We start from the raw sequence: 15,637 nt of genomic DNA on the forward strand, positions 1-15,637 counted from the left end.
ACCTTGTGAAGACTTACAGAAAAGTTTGACCTGTGTCATTGCCAACAAAGGGTATATAACAAAGTATTGAGAAACTTTTGTTATTGACCAAATACTTAGTTTCCACCATCATATGCCAATAAATTCATTAAAAATCCTACAATGTGATTTTCTGGATTTTTTTTCCTCATTTTGTCTGTCATAGTTGACGTGTACCTATGATGAAAATTACAGGCCTCTCTCATCTTTTTAAGTGGGAGAACTTGCACAATTGGTGGCTGACTAAATACTTTTTTTCCCCACTGTATATGCGAGAAAAAGAAAAAAAAACATATGGGGGATTGGAAGTGATGCAGACAATTACATTGATGGAAGTTACAATCTATCTGCAATATTAAAGATGATCTACCCCCTAAAAAAAAAAAAAAATGCAGACTGCAGACCCTGATTTAGTCTACTGCAGTAAAAGATTAAAGCTGCACTATGCAAAAATCGCTCCACCATTTCCTGGTTGCTAAAATTATAATAGTTTGCCTCATTTCAGTTTATGTGGCAAAACAAGTACATATAGTGTAAAGAATCATTGTACCATATAAACCACTGTGAAGTATGTTTTCCATAACCAAAAATATTGTATTTTCAGCTGTTTGGAGCTAGTTTACAAAACTGAAAGTAAGAGGCAAAAAGGAAACTTAAGAACGGGAAGCATAGAAATAGTGCACATAGAACAGATTTACATGTGTCATTTAGCAGAAATTCTTATCCAGAGCAATTAGGGTTAAGTGCCTTGCTTAAGGGCACATCAACAGATTTTTCACCTAGTCGTCTCGGGGATTAGAACCAGAAACCTTTTGGTTACTGGCACAACACTCTTACCCACTAAGCTACCTGCCGCCCTAGACCGCTTCTTAGACTTGCTTTCAATGAGAATGACAGATCTATAACTCACATTTCTATGTGAGTTTGGTCAGGTCACCCAAAAAAGTTAAATATTGCAGCTTTAAAGTGGTTTCAGTCTGTTCAGCAAGAAGAGATGTATGGGTGTGGTACAGAGGCCCAATTGATTGCCCTGGAGCTTCCTTAGTTAATGGTCACTGTAGTGCAATTTCGGATCAAAGCACAAGCTGCCCAGCTAGGTAGCCTTTATAGGAAAAATAACTATTGTTTTAAAAGTAAAACAACCCTGCATGATCACTCTTCATTATGAGGACCAATGGAAAGCTCGGAGACCTAATATGAGTGCCATTAAAGTAAAATAAAAATATATTTCAACTGAAAAAACATACCCTGCCATTATCAGAGTATGTCTGGTGCAGTTGAGAAACGTGTCTGTTTCATATGCTATTTTTTACTCATAATGGATGGATAATTACACAGAGAGGAGATGGACTATTCTCACCTGCGTAGATATCTATATGAGAGGAATATTGCTTCTAGAGTTTTTATATCAAATCAGGAAATTGGTTTGCCTCACCCACCCAATGGAAGAACAGTGTTTCAGAGTCCAATATGACATTTAAGCCTCTGTTTTGTAGATTTGAAAATGCATGACTGTATACAAATTGTTTTGACAGAGTGTTTTATCAATCCAAATATCCATAGACTGACATACTGTATTTTGAGAAACCTGTGCGTAATTTCACTGACTCCATCGTTGACACGTATTTGATTGATTACTATCTTCCATGGACTATATCAGTAGAAGCCTATCAATGAGAAATATATAGTCCTAATCAAATACAAACAGACCGAGTAAAAATATATTTATTCGTTATTTTAAAAATAGACCAATACTCTCCAATTGTTTCTCTAGAAAAATCGATTTATAAAACGCATTACTGGCGCAAATTCGGGGGGGGGGCTGAACTACGGTGATTTCCTTTACCAGTTCAGTCCATAAACTCGAGCACAGACAGCAGACGCGCGAGGCGCAAGCGGTTGGAGCCTGTCTCCCCTCCTTGCCAATTTCATTGAACCGAGGACTGCATTGTTACCATTTGTGAAGACCCAAGTTAACCTTTTATTCTCAACAGTTCTTCCTTTTCGTCCTTGTCTTGTATCTTCAATATGTGCTGATATTAAAGGGGAGAGGGGAAGGTAGAATGGGCGAAACCCTCTGGTTCCCTTTGTAACTCTGGAAATGGATCCGACGTTCTCGCAGGGAGACAAAGGTATAAACTCAATGTTTTCACATAAATAGTTGTGAATATTTTCTTATTTGTCCTGTTCATTTCTCAAAGCTTTTGTTGTTTGTTTTGTGTATTGATAAGATACTCTCCAGCAGTGTCTGAATTGCCTGTGACAGGTTCGTCAGCATCGATATCGTCTTTTCACTTGTTGAGTGAATTTGAGATTGAGCATATGCGTGAGGTGAGGTCACCGCAGTAGATGGATTAAAACATTGCTATAATTATAGGTTATTTTAGGCTGAAGGTTCAATCGCCACCTAAATAAATGTCGTTACATTTGATATTGTAGCCTACCCCTGTGACTAGGCTATCCGTTTTAAGTGTTGCATTGGGTGTTAGCCTATTTGTTGTGACTAACTTTTGAATGGATATTTTAAATATTTAATTCCAATATTCATTATAAGCACCTTGATTTGATGAAGTCGCATTTTCCAAAGGTTACTGCATTGAATTCCAATTGGAAATCGAATTAACCATGTATTAATCAAAGTAGCCTGTATATTTATATCCTATAGCTATGCAGAGGGCAGCCATCTGGACTTCTGAATTAATCTTCCGCATATTATAAATGGCATTCTTTTTGGTCTGTTTTTAGACTTATGTATTCATAATTCCTATTTGATGCCCTATTGATGACCTGCATGAAGGCAAGCCTTTTGTATGACCAGATGCCAGAACATTTCAAGATACTGAATACCAGTAGGCTACTGTGGTATATATTTATATCTATGTATGTATCTTTATATGTATGTGTGCTTTGATGACAGAAAACTGCAATGGCTTAGACTTAACATGTTATGGACACACCTGGATGTGTATTTGGTCCATTTTATTCTGTGGATCACTGAGGCAGAATCATATTTATAATTAAAAACTGTCACCACTCATGAGTTTAAGCTGTCTGGTGCAGTAGCCAGCTTTGGTTCTATACTCTAAATGCTACATAATAGCTTGACATTTTCCACATTTTGTTAAGTTACAGCCTTATTCTAAAATTGATTAAATTGTTTTCCCCCTCATCAGTCTACACACAATACCCCATAATGACAAAGCAAAAACAGGTTTTTAGAAATTTTGGCAAATCTCTTAAAAATAGAAAACGGAAATATCAAATGTACATACACTACTAGTCAAAAGTTTGTACACACCTACTCATTCAAGGGTTTTTCTTTTTTTAAACAATTTTTTACATTGTATAATAATAGTGAAGACATATGGAATCAATACTATGAAATAACACATATGGAATCATGTAGTAAACAAAAAAGTGTTAAACATATCAAAGTATATTTTATATTTGAGAATCTTCAAATAGCCACCCTTTGCCTTGATGACAGCTTTGCACACTCTTGGCATTATCTCAACCAGCTTCACCTGGAATGCTTTTTCAACAGTCTTAAAGGAGTTCCCACATATGCTGAGCACTTGTTGGCTGCTTTTCCTTCACTCTGCCGTCCAACTCATCCCAAACCATCTCAATTGGGTTGAGGTCGGGGGATTGTGGAGGCCAGGTCATCTGATGCAGCACTCCATCACTCTCCTTCTTGGTCAAATAGCCCTTACACAGCCTGGAGGTGTGTTGGGTCATTGTGCTGTTGAAAAACAAATTATAGTCTCACTAAGCCCAAACCAGATGGGATGGCGTATCGCTGTAGAATGCTGTGGTAGCCATACTGGTTGTGTGCCTTGAATTCTAAATAAATCACAGACAGTGTCAGCAGCAAAGCACCCCCACACCATAACACCTACTCCTCCATGCTTTACGGTGGGAAATACACATGCGGAGATCATCCGTTCACCCACACCACGTCTCACAAAGACACGGCGGTTGGAACCAAAAATCTCAAATTTGGACTCCAGACCAAAGGACACATTTCCACCGGTCTAATGTCCATTGCTCGTGTTTCTTGGCCCAAGCAGGTCTCTTCTTATTATTGGTGTCCTTTAGTAGTGGTTTCTTTGCAGTAATTCGACCATGAAGGCCTGATTCACACAGCCCCTCTGAACAGTTGATGCTGAGATGTGTCTGTTACTTGAACTCTGTGAAGCATTTATTTTGGCTGCAATTTCTGAGGCTGGTAACTCTAATGATCTTATCCTCTGCAGCAGAGGTAACTCTGGGTCTTCCATTCCTGTTGCGGTCCTCATGAGAGCCAGTTTCATCATAACACTTGATGGTTTTTGCGAAAACTTTCAAAGTTCTTGACATTTTCCGTATTGACTGACCTTCATGTCTTAAAGTAATGATGGACTGTCGTTTCTCTTTGCTTATTTGAGCTGTTCTTGCCATAATATGGACTTGGTCTTTTACCAAATAGGGCTATCTTCTGTATACCCCCCCTACCTTGTCACAACATAACTGATTGGCTCAAACGCATTAAGAAGGAAAGAAATTCCACAAATTAACTTTTAAGAAGGCACACCTGTTAATTGAAATGCATTCCAGGTGACTACCTCATGGTTGAGAGAATGCCAAGAGTGTGCAAAGCTGTCATCAAGGCAAAGGGTGGCTATTTGAAGAATCTGAAATATAACATATATTTTTATTTGTTTAACACTTTTTTGGTTACTAGATGATTCATAGTTTTGATATTTTCACTACTATTCTACAATGTAGAAAATAGTAAAGATAAAGAAAAACCCTGGAATGAGTAGGTGTGTCCAAACCTTTGACTAGTACTGTAATTATTCAGACCCTTTACTGAGTACTTTGTTGAAGCACCTTGGAAGGTGAATCTTCGGCCAAGTCTGAGGTCCTGAGCGGTCTGGAGCAGGTTTTCATAAATGATCTCTCTGTACTTTTCTCTGTTCATCTTTCCCTTGATCCTGACTAGTCTCCCAGTCCCTGCCACTGAAAACATCCCCACAGCATGATGCTGCCACCACCATGCTTCACCGTAGGGATGGTGCCAGGTTTCCTCCAGACATGACGTTCGGCATTCAGGCCAAAGAGTTCAATCTTGGTTTCATCAGACCACATAATCTTGTTTCTCATGGTCTGAGAGTCCTTTAGGTGCCTTTTGGCAAACTCCAAGTGAGCTGTCATGTGCCTTTACTGAGGAGTGGCTTCCGTCTGGCCACTCTACCATAAAGGCCTGATTGGTGAAGTGCTGCAGAGATGGTTGTCCTTCTGGAAGGTTCTCACATCTCCACAGCGGAACTCTGGAGCTCTGTCAGAGTGACCATCGGGTTCTTGGTCATCTCCCTGACCCAGGCCCTTCTCCCCTTATTGCTCAGTTTGGCTGGGTGGCCAGCTCTAGGAGGAGTCTTGGTGGTTCCAAACTTCTTCCATTTAAGAATGATGGAGGACACTGTGTTTTTGGGGACCTTCAATGTTGCAGACATTTTTTGGTACCCTTCCCCAGATCTGTGCCTCGACCAAATCCTGTCTCGGAGCTCTACGGATAATTCCTTCGACCTCATGGCTTGGTTTTTGCTCTGACATGCACTGTCAACTGTGGGACCTTATATACACAGGTGTGTGCCTTTCCAAATCATGTCCAATCAATTGAATTTACCACAGGTGGACTCCAATAAAGCTGTAGAAACATCTCAAGGGTGATCAATGAAACAGGATGCACCTGAGCTCAATTTCGAGTCTCATAGCAGGGTCTGAATACTTATGTAAATAAAGTATTAATGTTTTATTTATTTTGATAAATTTGCAAAAGTTTCTAAAAACCTGTTCTCACTTTGTCATTATGGGGTATTGTGTGTAGATTGATGAGAAAAAATATATATTTAATCAATTTTAGAATAAAGCTGTAAGGTAACAAAATGTGGAAAAAGTCAAGGGGTCTGAATACTATCTGCACGTTGTCATTAATCTATCTATACTGTACATTGTCATTAATCTAATCACCAAATCATGAAATCAATAATGTTGTTATTAGCACCTCTCGCCGGTTGAATATTTATTTCAAATATTTTTCTAATAGGTGAGGTGTACGTGAATTGAAAACCAATGGAATATTCCCAAAAGTGCAAATTCTGCTTGCGCAGTAAGCTAAATTAAGTACACCTCAGGTATATTCAGATTTGTGAAAATACTGTAAGTATTCGATGCAGGTCTAGTTATAGCACAAATAGGGTTATTATTCAACCTTTAGGAATTGTCTCTCTGCAGTTGTCCAAAGGGAATCTCACTTGGCAGAGAGAGCAAACCTTACTGATGTATTGTAGCCTAATATAAGCTGCTCACACATCCTAAATGCTGCAAAGTTATGTTATGTTATTATTGTAGCTAGATAATGATCAGATAGTATAGACCTGACCTTTCTCTCAAATTACTGTTCCTAGATGTACAGTCGTGGTCAAAAGTTTTAAGAATGACACAAATACTAATTTTCACAAAGTCTGCTGCCTCAGTTTTGATGATGGCAATTTGCATACACTCCAGAATGTCATGAAGAGTGATCAGATGAATTGCAATTAATTGCAAAGTCCCTCTTTGCCATGAAAATGAACTTAATCCCAAAAAACATTTCCACTGCGTTTCAGCCCTGCCACAAAAGGACCAGCTGACATCATGTCAGTGATTCTCTCGTTAACACAGGTGAGAGTGTTGACGAGGACAAGGCTGGAGATCACTCTGTCATGCTGATTGAGTTAGAATAACAGACTGGAAGCTTTAAAAGGAGGGTGGTGCTTGAAATCATTGTTCTTCCTCTGTTAACCATGGTTACCTGCAAGGAAACACGTGCCGTCATCATTTCTTTGCACAAAAAGGGCTTCACAGGCAAGGATATTGCTGCTAGTAAGATTGCACCTAAATCAACCATTTATCAGCTCATCAAGAACTTCAAGGAGAGAGGTTCAATTGTTGTAAAGAAGGCGTCAGGGCACCCAAGAAAGTCCAGCAAGCGCCAGGACCGTCTCCTAAAGTTGATTCAGCTGCGGGATCGAGGCACCACCAGTGCAGAGCTTGCTCAGGAATGGCAGCAGGCAGGTGTGAGTGCATCTGCACGCACAGTGAGGCGAAGACTTTTGAGGATGGCCTGGTGTCAAGAAGGGCAGCAAAGAAGCCACTTCTCTCCAGGAAAAACATCAGGGACAGACTGATATTCTGCAAAAGGTACAGGGATTGGACTGCTGAGGACTGGGGTAAAGTCATTTTCTCTAATGAATCCCCTTTCCGATTGTATGGGGCATCCGGAAAACACCTTGTCCAGAGAAGACAAGGTGAGCGCTACCATCAGTCCTGTGTCATGCCAACAGTAAAGCATCCTGAGACCATTCATGTGTGGGGTTGCTTCTCAGCCAAGGGAGTGGGCTCACTCACAATTTTGCCTAAGAACACAGCCATGAATAAAGAATGGTACCAACCCAACCATCCAAGAACAGTTTGGTGACGACCAATGCCTTTTCCAGCATGATGGAGCACCTTGCCATAAGGCAAAGTGATAACTAAGTGGCTTGGGGAACAAAACATCAACATTTTGGGTCCATGGCCAGGAAACTCCCCAGACCATAATCCCATTGAGAACTTGTGGTCGATCCTCAAGAGGCGGGTGGACAAACAAAACCCCACAAATTCTGACAAACTCCAAGCATTGATTATGCAAGAATGGGTTGCCATCAGTCAGGATGTGGCCCAGAAGTTAATTGACAGCATGCCAGGGCGGATTGCAGAGGTCTTGAAAAAGAAGGGTCAACACTGCAAATATTGACTCTTTGCATAAACTTAATGTAATTGTCAATAAAAGCCTTTGACACTTATGGAATGCTTGTAATTATATACATAGTAACATCTGACAAAAATATCTCATAACACTGAAGCAGCGAACTTTGTGAAGACCAATACTTGTGTCATTGACCACGGCTGTAGAGATCACCTTGCTTGTCAGGATAAGTATTTCAGATAAGATGTTGAGGGTATTTCATATAAGCTGTTGAGGGTATTTCAGATAAGCATACAGTGCCTTCAGAAAGTATTCACACCCCTTGACTTTTTCCACATTTTGTTGTGTTGCACCTGAATTTAAAATTGATTAAATTTAGATGTTGTGTCACTGGCCTACACACAATACCCCATAATGTCAAAGTGGAATTATGTTTTTAGAAATGTTTACAAATTAATAAAAAATAAAAAGCTTAAATGTCTTGAGTCAATAAGTATTCAACCCCTTTGTTATGGCAAGCCTAAATAATTTCAGGAGTAAAAATCTGCTTAACAAGTCACATAATAAGTAAATAGTGTTTAACATGATTTTTTAATGACTACCTCATCTCTGTACCCCACACATACAATTATCTGTAAGGTCCTTCAGTTGAGCAGTGAATTTCAAACACAGATTTATCCACGAAGACCAGGGTTGGTTTTCCAATGCCTCGCAAAGAAGGGCACCTATTGGTAGATGGGTCAAATTAAAAAAGCAAACATTGAATATCCCTTGGAGCATGGTGAAGATATTAATTACACTTTGAATGGTGTATCAATACACCCAGTCACTACAAAGATACAGGTGTCCTTCCTAACTCAGTTGCCGGAGAGGAAGGAAACCGCTCAGGGATTTCAGCATGAGTCCAATTGTGACTTTAAAACAGTTACAGAGTTTAATGGCCGTGATAGGAGAAAACTGAGGATGGGTCAACATTGTAGTTACTCCACAAAACAAACCTAAATGACAGAGTGAAAAGAAGGAAACCTGTACAGAATACAAATATTCCAAAACATGCATCCTGTTTGCAACAATGCACTAAAGTAATACTGCAAAACATTTGGCAAATTAATAATATTTTTGTCCTGAATACAGAGCGTTATGTTTGGGGCAAATCCAATACAACACATTACTGAGTACCACCATCCATATTTTCAAGCATAGTGGTGGCTGCATCATGTTATGGGTATGCTTGTAATCATTAAGGACTGGGGAGGTTTTCAGGATAAAAAATAAATGGAATGGAGCTAAGCACAGGAAAAATCGTAGAGGAAAACCTGGTTCAGTCTGCTTTCCAACAAATTCACCTCTCAGCAGGACAATAACCTAAAACGCAAAGCCAAAAATACACTGGAGTTGCTTACCAAGACAAATTTGAATGTTCCTGAGTGGCCTAGTTACGGTTTAGACTTAAATCGGCTTGAAAATCTATAGCAAGATGTGAAAATGGCTGTCTGGCAATGATCAACAACCAACTTGACAGAGCTTGAATGATTCTTTAAAGAATAATGTGCAATTATTGTACAATCCAGGTGTGCAAAGCTCTTAGTGTCACACTCTGGCTCCAAGGACTGTGTGTTAGAGCCAGGGTGTATTTCATTTGGTGGTGTTGGGTTGGGTGAGTTTCATTTGTTTGTGTTTTTGGTGATTGGTTAATGACTCCCAATCGGAGGTAACGAGTGTCAGCTGTCGGCTCGTTATCTCTGATTGGGAGCCATATATATTCTGTGTGTTTTCTCCTGTGTTTTGTGGGTTATTGTTCCGTGTTCAGTCGTGTCACTGAGGACTTCATTATCGTCATTTGTTGTTTTTTCGTGGTTGCTTTATTTAATAAAGTCATCATGTTCACTCCACGCGCTGCGTATTGGTCCGCTCCTTCAGACGATCGTGACACTTAGAGACTTACCCAGAAAGGCTCACAGCTGTAATCGCTACCAAAGGTGATTATATGTATTGTCTCAGGGGTGTGAATACATATGTAAATGAGGTATTTCTGTATTTCCTTTTCAATCAATTTGTCAACATTTCTAAAAACATGTTTTCACTTTGTCATTGTGTGTAGATGAGTGAGAATGTTTTTTATTTTTTTAATCCATTTTGAATTCAGGCTGTAACACAACAAAATGTGGAATAAGTCAAGGCGTATGAATACTTTCTGATGGTAGTGTAGGCACTGCTGCTGTAATTTACGACAATGAATAGGCTACTTTAATCTATGCAGTGTATGCATATTCACAGTGATGGGTCTCTCCCTGCATTCTTGTGCCATGTTTGGTATGCTTACCATGGCAATCTTAAACTTACATCCCCATATATGCTAAATCTAGATTCATTTTCCATGTCAAAGATGATTGGGATAGTTGGGTAACAACTAGTTTGTCCTGTAGAGATATTTAATAAAGTACGCCTAGTGTGTGTGGGTGTGTGCGTGTGTGTGTGTGTGTGTATGTGATGAGAGAGAGAGACAGGTGCCAGCATACGGCTTGTTTTATTTATGCATGGCTCGCCTGATTATAATAATTTAAATCTGTCTGTTGCCACCAGCCAAAGGCAAAATATTACTTATTTTAAGTCTAAAATAATTGCCATGCCCAAGCTCACTTGTCTCACAAATGAACGGTAGAAAGATTGACATTTTATTTTCTAAAGGTCAAACTAGATGCTCTATCTCTACAGCTTGTGAATCATAGCACTGCAAGACACTCCCATTCTGTCTTGTGAATCATAGCACTGCATGACACTCCCACTCTGTCTTGTGAATCATAGCACTGCAAGACACTCCCACTCTGTGTATGTCCAAAACCTCTCACTGCAGCTATCTGTATCCAGTTCGCAGGAAGGATTAAAAAAAATAATACATTGTGGCAAAATCCTGTGGTCAAAGTGGACCCTTACCACAAGCCAAATTTATTAAAATAGATATCAGCAGAAATACATAATTTCAATATATTACTGTATTGCAGTACTCGGCAGCTCTACTGCGCAAGTTATTCAAAGTTAACTGTTATACATGAAAGAATGTTATGATCCCTGATAAACATTGCTCAGATGCTACTGGTGGTCTGATTTATTGTACTCAACATGTAAGCACAGTATTTCTTTATAAATCCTAAGTCACACAATCAATCACTGTTTGTTATGAAATGGAGTGGATCTTAAAGGTATTCAGATTCATGGTTAAATTATTGCTACATATAAAGCACATGCATTTTTCCCTTGTAGTCATTCTTACAGTAAATGCAGTCAAAAGCTATTAGCCAATTAGCCAGGCAGCTTGGTGGATCCTGGGATCAATGATTGGGACATCGCTGGATCAGATACTGAGTTGGAATGCTTTCATTCGAGTAGTCTCATTGAGTATGTTTACATTCATTCAATAATAGGATATTTGTGAATACTCTGATTAATATGATAGTTTGATTAAAACATTGTCATGCTTTGCAAGAAGAAAGAATTCCCTAATAATCCTGTTTACATGGACAGCTTATAATCAGGCTGCCTGATGGGACTTAACCAATCAAAACAAACGTTCTATCACAGCAATCCTATAATGTTTTGGAAGCCTTTTTGATTCTGGCTCCGTAAATATGTATGTGAAACCTATTTCTTAGATGCATACTTTCGAATAATCTGAATTCAATTCACATGCACCAAAGAGGGAGGCTCGTGCTGCTCATGATAGCGCGTGTGCAGATCAACTACACCGCAGGAACTCTGATTAAGGTATCCCAATAATTCCAAAGATTGCAAAATAATCAAGGTTTTAATCCGTTTATGCTTACTTCGCTTATTACCTTACGCTGATTAAGATAATCATGACTAATGCCAAACTCGCAGAATTGTCATAATCAGTATATAATCGATATGATCAGTTAATATCGAATTATTAGTGTGCATGTAAACATACTCACTGTGGAGATCGGTGGGCTACAGTATCAGACAGAAGGACACCTTATTCACATTGTCAAAATGATTGGCCTATATGATCCGCAGCTCGTGGCTGTCTGAGAGTCCACAGCTGGCTTTGTGCTCATTGAAGAGCTTGGCCAGGGCCTCCATGTAGAGGGCATGATAGTGGTCCACCTCCTCCTGGGTGGGGCAAGGCTGCTTTGGCACTGGGATAGGACTACCCACGACAATGGTGACAGGGCAGTGGTAAGGCATCCAGAACCAGCGTTCACCCATGAACAGACATGGGGCAAAGCCCATGATCTTCTTAAAGAGTTGCTGTAACCTCCAGCCCACACTGCCTTCTGAGAAGGTCACCTGGCGGAACATATCGTTCTCCCCATACGAGTAGACGGGCACCAGGTCAGCCCCAAACTCCAGGGCCACCTTGACGAAGCCTTTCCTCTGCTTCATAACCACAGCGTTGACCCCAGGCAGACTCAGCAGAGACTCAGCAGCGCCCCCTATAACAATCACCAGCGCATTGCCTTTCCCACTTTTAGACAGAAGGTGCTTGAGACTGGGCTTGCTGACTGGACAACAACCTGTGGCCATGACATATTCCCTGTAGAGGGGGATCTGGAAGAGGCCACCCAGGATGCAGAGACAGGAGCGCACCCCAGGGAAGAGGTCCATAAAGCCACAGGCCTCAGTGGTGAAAGCAGTAAAGGCTCCGAGACTCAAGACCCCGTGAGGATGACACCCTAAGATGTAGTTCTTGTTTGGGTTCAACTCCGCTGTCTTCACCAACTTCATTGGGAAGTAGTCCCTTACGAGCTTCCACACTTTCCAGTTTCTCACAAATGCAGTTCTCCTGCCCCCTCTTTCGGGTGTGTGTCGGTCCTTTAACTGCCATATGAAGTAGACAGTAGGCAGCAGCCACAGAGAGGTAAACATAAGATACACCATCAACCCAATACAAACCGGACCTAAGAGGGGGACTGTCAGCACCGCTTGCAAAACACTGATATTCTCCAGGAAATCCTTCCATTTAGTCTTTTCCTGCTTCATCCCTGCAACCTTTTCTGTAGTTTTCCCAAAGTTGTTCACAGCGTGACTCCACGAACAAGTGCAACTTTCTGGAGAGCACCAGTACCCTGTGTGAATGTACTTTGATCACAGTTCCAGTGAGGCTGCAGATAACGATCACTTCCACTCCCTCAACACTATGATAAACATGACAGAGTCCAATGTCTTTAACCATTTACAGTGCACCAAGTTAATAGTAACTATATTAACAATACTATTATCGTAACTCAAGATAATCTGTTTATGAGAACACATCTCGGAGAGGAAGATTATGTCCCTTGGTGAGTTCCCGGATCAGCAGTCAAATCAAAGCCTAGGTTTGAACTCCATAGACTGTTGAGTGACAGCTCACAGCAGACAGACAATGCATGGACTGCTTGGCAAGTTTAGAAAATCATGTCAGTCAGTTGCAATGTTTCAATCTCAAGTATGTTCCAGCGTGGACGAGCATTGAAATCTGACATTATTGGGTGTGGTTAAGACATATTCAGCTCGGGCCTACGCATATTACAAGATTATGACATTATATTGATGAGGTTCATTAGACGTCAAACGCTTATCCAGGCACTGAAAAGATCTGATGTTGTGATGTCTTCCTTTTTTTGTGTGTGTTCTATTTCCTCCCCTCCTGATTCTTCAAAGTAGCCACCCTTTGCCTTGATGACAGCTTTGCACACTTTTGGCATTCTCTCAAACAGATTCATGAGGTAGTCACCTGGAATGCATTTCAATTAACAGGTGTGCCTTGTTAAAAGTTAATTTGTGGAATTCCTTTCCTTCTTAATGCGTTTGAGCCAATCAGTTGTGTTGTGACAAGGTAGGGGTGGTATACAGAAGATAGTCCTATTTGGTAAAAGACCAAGTCCATATTATGGCAAGAACAGCTCAAAAAAGCAAAGAGAAACTACATTACTTTAAGACATGAAGGTCAGTCAATCCGGAAAATTTCAAGAACTTTGAACGTTTTTTCAAGTGCAGTCGCAAAAACCATCAAGCGCTATGATGAAACTGGCTCTCATGACGACCGCCATAGGAAAGGAAGACCCAGAGTTACCTCTGCTGCAGAGGATAAGTTCATTAGAGTTACCAGCCTCAGAAATTGCAGCCCAAATAAATGCTTCACGGAGTTCAAGTAACAGACACATCTCAACATCAACTGTTCAGAGGAGACTGCGTGCATCAGGGCTTCATGGTTGAATTGCTGCAAAGAAACCACTACTAAAGGACACCAATAAGAAGAAGGGACTTGCTTGGGCCAAGAAACACGAGCAATGGACATTGGAAATCTGTCCTTTGGTCTGATGAGTCCAAATTTGAGATTTTTGGTTCCAACTGCCGTGTCTTTGTGAGACATAGAGTAGGTGAACGGATGATCTCCGCATGTGTGGTTCCCACCGTGAAGCATGGAGGAGGAGGTGTGATGGTGTGGGGGTGCTTTGCTGGTGACAATGTCTGTGATTTATTTAGAATTCAATGCACACTTAACCAGCATGGCTACCACAGCGATACGCCATCCCATCTGGTTTGCGCTTAGTGGGACTATAATTTGTTTTCAACAGGACAATGACCCAACACACCTCCAGGCTGTGTAAGGGCTATTTGACCAAGAAGGAGAGTGATGGAGTGCTGCATCAGATGACCTGGCCTCCACAATCACCTGACCTATAATATAATAATAATATGCCATTCAGCAGACGCTTTTATCCAAAGCGACTTACAGTCATGCGTGCATACATTTTTGTGTATGGGTGGTCCGACCTCAACCCAATTGAGATGGTTTGGGATGAGTTGGACCGCAGAGTGAAGGAAAAGCAGCCAACAAGTGCTCAGCATATGTAGGAACTCCTTCAAGACTGTTGGAAAAGCATTCCAGGTGAAGCTGGTTGAGAAAATGCCAAGTGTGTGCAAAGCTGTCATCAAGGCAAAGGGTGGCTACTTTGAAGAATCTAAAATATATTTTGATTTGTTTAACACTTTTTTGGTTACTGCATGATTCCATATGTGTTATTTCATAGTTTTATTCTACAATGTAGAAAATAGTAAAAATAAAGAAAAACCCATGAATGAGTAGGTGTGTCCAAACTTTTGACTGGTACTGTAGGTGTGTGTGTGTGTGTGTGTGTGTGAGATGCATGGTGTGTGTACTATGCTTGTGTGTTTTTGGTTTTACTATCCTTGTGGGGCCAAAAGTCCTCACAGTAAAACAAGGAACATTTGGACAACTGGGGACATTTCGCCATCTGTCCCCACAAGGAAAAATTATATATTTTAGGCTCACGGGTTAGAGTTAGTGTTACAATTAGGGTTAGGGTTTGAGTTAGTGTTAAGGTTAAGGTTAGGGTTAGGTTAAGGGGTTAGGGTTAAGGGTAGGGAAAATAGGATTTTGTTTGGTCCCCACAAGGATAGTAAAACAAATGTGTGTGTTTGTGTGTGTGTGTGTGTGTGTGTGTGTGTGTGTGTGTGTGTGTGTGTGTGTGTGTGTGTGTGTGTGTGGCATTAGTTCACAGACAAGGAAAGGCAGGATATTTTAACCCATTAAATATCACTTACAGTGCCTTGCAAAAGTATTCATCCCCCTTGGCGTTTTTCCAATTTTGTTGCCTTACAACCTGGAATTAAAATATATTTTTTGGGGGTTTGTATCATTTGATTTACACAACATGCCTACCACTTTGAAGATGCAAAATATTTTTTCTTGTGAAACAAATAAAAAATAAGACAAGCCACGGTACTTCATGCAGAAGTCTCCCCTCACAGTCCAAATGAATATTTTTAAAGGATGAAATCGATGGAATGGATCTTTCCTGGCTCGATTATTGCTGTAGTCAATTA

At 40.5% G+C, this 15,637-nt stretch overlaps 2 protein-coding genes across 2 annotated transcripts in view; one reads left to right on the forward strand and one right to left on the reverse strand.

The window, feature by feature from the left end:
* Positions 1-915: 915 nt before the first annotated feature.
* LOC121582011 (cortexin-3) overlaps positions 916-15,637 on the forward strand; it is a 31,620-nt gene continuing 16,898 nt past the window's right edge. The window contains exon 1 of the mRNA XM_041897497.2: positions 916-2,150. Within this exon, the coding sequence (XP_041753431.1) occupies positions 2,120-2,150 (31 nt within the window). The 5' untranslated portion in view covers positions 916-2,119. The remainder of the gene's footprint in view (positions 2,151-15,637) is intronic.
* Positions 10,686-12,894, reverse strand: LOC121582010 (diacylglycerol O-acyltransferase 2). The gene has a single exon (XM_041897496.2). It carries the CDS (start codon positions 12,785-12,787, stop codon positions 11,807-11,809), a length of 981 nt encoding a protein of 326 aa, XP_041753430.2. The 5' UTR covers positions 12,788-12,894; the 3' UTR covers positions 10,686-11,806.

This window comes from Coregonus clupeaformis, unplaced genomic scaffold, assembly GCF_020615455.1.
Source record: "Coregonus clupeaformis isolate EN_2021a unplaced genomic scaffold, ASM2061545v1 scaf0391, whole genome shotgun sequence".
NCBI classification, from domain to species: Eukaryota; Metazoa; Chordata; class Actinopteri; order Salmoniformes; family Salmonidae; genus Coregonus; species Coregonus clupeaformis.